A 3,689-nucleotide genomic window follows, 5' to 3' on the forward strand; every position below is an offset into this window, starting at 1 on the left:
GTAAATAATTTTCAGATGCAAATTGTATTATCTAAATTAGGTCTTTGTGGCCCCTGTGCTTTCGAAGAACAAGTATCATATGAAGGACAAATACAGATCTTTGCTGTATTAATATAGCACTTATATCAGACCCAAGTAGCCTAAAAGTGAATGCAGCTTTTGAAAGTCCACAGGTTGGTACTAAAGGATATAGTCTATGAAGCAGAGAAATCAAGTTCATTTATCATGACTACCGAGAAGATATAAAATGATGGTAACACATTCTCTTCAAATCAATGGAACTTCAAAATGAACAGCTCAGAACAGTAGAGCTCTGCTGCTGGTAGCATCAGTTTTTGTGCACAGAGGAAAACATTCCTACTATCTAGATGAAAAAATGCCACCTTGCATATGAGTTGACAAGCTCTGTGAAGCTTCACTAAGACAAGACACACTTTTAACAGTCTAAAATAGCCATTTGGGGAGTTATTTTCAACCTATGTCAAATACCAGTGAGAAGGATGGGAATATTTTTCTTCTTTGGTACATATGTTGAGTAAAATTTTATAAAAAGATGTACTCAATACAGGTCTTCCCTCAAAGTTTAACTTGAAAGAATCACTAAATCTGAAGAAGTCCAGTCACAGTTAAAAAATAACACAGGATTACATACCTTGGCTTTTGAGGGGCTGTACAGAAAAGAGAGAAATAGGGCCTCAAATATTTTTGCTTCCATTAACTTTTATGATTAAAATTAAAATAAACTCCAAGTTAAAAAGAATCCAGAATCACTTTTAAATTCTTGTGAAGAAACGAACGAAACATGGCCTATTCCAATCCTACTCATTAGTGTAGTGTTTGCCAGCATCAGAGAAGTTTATTAATGATAGTAAGATTCAAACATCTGGTGTCCAGAGAATGTTCACAGCTACCTTCTGCCCTTAAGAGAAGTAGCAGAGCAGTCTTAGGTATGGTCTGTCTTTATTCCCAAATCTGAACAACTCTTACACATTCAGACACGTGCGTGACTCAGTAGGAACACTTTCCTACTGTTATGCGGAGGCCACAAGTTTCCCTGAGACGGTTGTGTATCACAAGAGGATTCCCAGTTCTAACTCTGGTCAACAGTCTCCGAACAATGCAATAGTGTAAATAGAGGATGTATAAAACAGAAGGTTCTTTCAAAAAGATTTACGGCGTGGTCTTGGAATAAAAAACATCAGCCTTCTTGGTTAAAGGTTGGCAAATGTGTTTTCAACTTTAAAATGTCTGAAATTGGCTCTTTTCTTTCTTGATAGAAGCTGAGTCCAGTGATGTGTTCAACATCTGTGATTCGAGCTCTGTGTCGCCTCAACAACTCTTCAACCCATGAGGATTCATGCCTCCCATGCTATGAGCGTGGGAAAGGAAGGAAAGTCACTGGAGAGCAGTCAATTAACCTTCCCTATGAACTTTCCATCTCCCCCATTTTAATCAGCCGTGACACCTTGGCTCTTAAACGGCAGATACCACGAGAGCTGTTAGGCATAATCCCTGCTCTTGAGTAGCTCGCTATCTAATACGTACCACGCATGTTTGCTTAATAGGTGTATCAAATTTGGGAAAAGTATGTGTGGAACAGATGTTCCTCTATTACTTTGGTGCAAGAAACGTCAACAGTATATGGGGTTAAAAAATGTTAGAAAACAGAAGCAACATGCCATGTAGAAAGAATAGGGAAATTAGCATAAAGAAACTTGGATTCAAGTCCTGTTTCTACCATTATCCTACCAGGTAAACTGAGGCAAGTTATTTAACATCTGAATCCTAATTCTCTTACCTGCACCCTCCTTACGGGGTTACTCTGAAGATCAAATGTAATGATGTGTGCAAGTGCACTGTACAAACGCTAGTTCTTATCCGAATCAGTTATCTGTGTGGTTGCGATGAAGAAAGGATTAGGGGAAGTGGTAAAACGCACTTTCATTTCTGGTGAGGTAGTGAAGTTTCAGCTAATACGAGATCAAAAAAGAATTAAAGCCTTGTGCTCTGGCACATGGAAGCTGAGACGGTAGCTAAGGCAGGTAATAGGGATGGAAATCATACATCCATGTGTTGGTATACAATTTTCTGAAAATGGCTACTGGAGAAAGTCAGATGAAGAACATATCCACTGGTTGGTGTGCTATGATTATACTTTAAAGGCATACTTCAATAAAGGTTCATGTACCCTTAAGATATTGGCAATGGCAAATATAGACGTTTCACATAAAAAGGAACAGACCAATAATTTCCACTTTCCCATTAGCCTCCAATCACCCACTACCCAAAACTGCTGTCCCACTCAGTCTCCTCCTCTGCAGCAGTCCTCACTCTGGCTTTCAGGGGAATAGCCCTGATTCAATAGACTACTTGGCCAGTAGATATCTGCCATCTGTTCCAATATTTACAGGAATAAATAAAAAGTACACACAAGGGATCTGTTCTCTCAGGCCAATATCCAGCTAATCCTTAGTCACTATTTCTGTAAGTATGTGTGATACACCTTCAAATAATCCCCTTTCTGGTTCACGTTCAATATTCAGTGTCTTCTAATTACACTGCCATTATAGAATTTGTTAAACGCTTGTATTTAAGATATCGGTACAATAGCTTTTGAAACGGTACAGATGGAAAAGGAACTCAATGGTACTTAACATCACTGTGGTCAGTGAAATGTAAGCATAAGTCTATTGCTGCCTTTTTTTTTTGCAGGGGAGGGCCCAGAATTCATACATGGATTTAATGGCTAAGCCATACGAAGTCACTAAGTTTTGACATTTTGATCTTACTGTTAGTGCTTTTAACAGACAAGAATGATCTTCTCTGAAGATATGTCATCTTAGAGGATCAAATTTAAAACCATCCCATAATTTCAAAGTACATGTATGTACCAGTTATGTTGGCTATGACACACACAAACATATTTATGTATCAATGTTTAAGGTAAATTAAAAAAGGTTACTTACAGCACAGCTCTCACTGTTATCAGTCCTGTGAGGCAAAATGAAAGCCAAGGTATCTAGATTTTCACACTGTGAGGGAGTCTGAGATGTATCTTTACAACTTGTTAGCACAGTGAAGAAGTGAGTTGGAATCAGAATTTCTTGATTACGGATGATTCTGCTGTTTCTGTAAAATATGGTAATATTCACTTTAAGAATGAAATAACTATCTTCCTCTTATTGAATATTTCACTCAAGTATATTGTTAATACAATACATCCCAAAGTAAAATTCAGTCAAATAATTAAACATACTGTAAGAAGCTAGTTATCATAATACCTCAACATTTTCTGCCAGATGGAGAACGAATAAGAATTAGAAGACAGCTAAACACAATCCAAATAATGTGATTTTCTATAGAAATTTATTAAACTTTGGATTTTTTGGGGTAATTCTACATTAACAAACTGAAATTGAGACACTAAAGAGAAAAATGTCCATTTTGAATATGTACAACCAAGACTCTAAAGCACTACTGATAGTTTTTTATATTGTGGGCAGTTATGAACAGAGAGTGAAAGAGAACTGGTCTGGGACTTTTTTACTCTAGATCCTTCAGAGAACCTATGAATTCTCCTATGTTTTACCTGGATCTTCTTTCCTATCCCATAACTTTTTTTTTTTAATTGAAGCATATTCTCAAAGATGTCCCAAGTGACACTTTTTTTTTTTTTTTTTTTTTGGGGT

The 3,689-nt window shown here is 36.9% G+C and overlaps 1 protein-coding gene across 1 annotated transcript in view; it reads right to left on the reverse strand.

The window, feature by feature from the left end:
• Positions 1-534: 534 nt before the first annotated feature.
• The window catches only part of ENPP1 (ectonucleotide pyrophosphatase/phosphodiesterase 1), a 68,914-nt gene continuing 65,759 nt past the window's right edge, over positions 535-3,689 (reverse strand). The window contains exons 24-25 of the mRNA XM_007456537.1: positions 2,967-3,129; positions 535-1,369 (exon numbers count right to left, since the gene is read on the reverse strand). Of these exons, the coding sequence (XP_007456599.1) occupies positions 1,199-1,369; positions 2,967-3,129 (334 nt within the window). The 3' untranslated portion in view covers positions 535-1,198. The remainder of the gene's footprint in view (positions 1,370-2,966; positions 3,130-3,689) is intronic.

This window comes from Lipotes vexillifer, unplaced genomic scaffold, assembly GCF_000442215.2.
Source record: "Lipotes vexillifer unplaced genomic scaffold, Lipotes_vexillifer_v1.1 scaffold438, whole genome shotgun sequence".
In the NCBI taxonomy this organism is placed as follows: domain Eukaryota; kingdom Metazoa; phylum Chordata; class Mammalia; order Artiodactyla; family Lipotidae; genus Lipotes; species Lipotes vexillifer.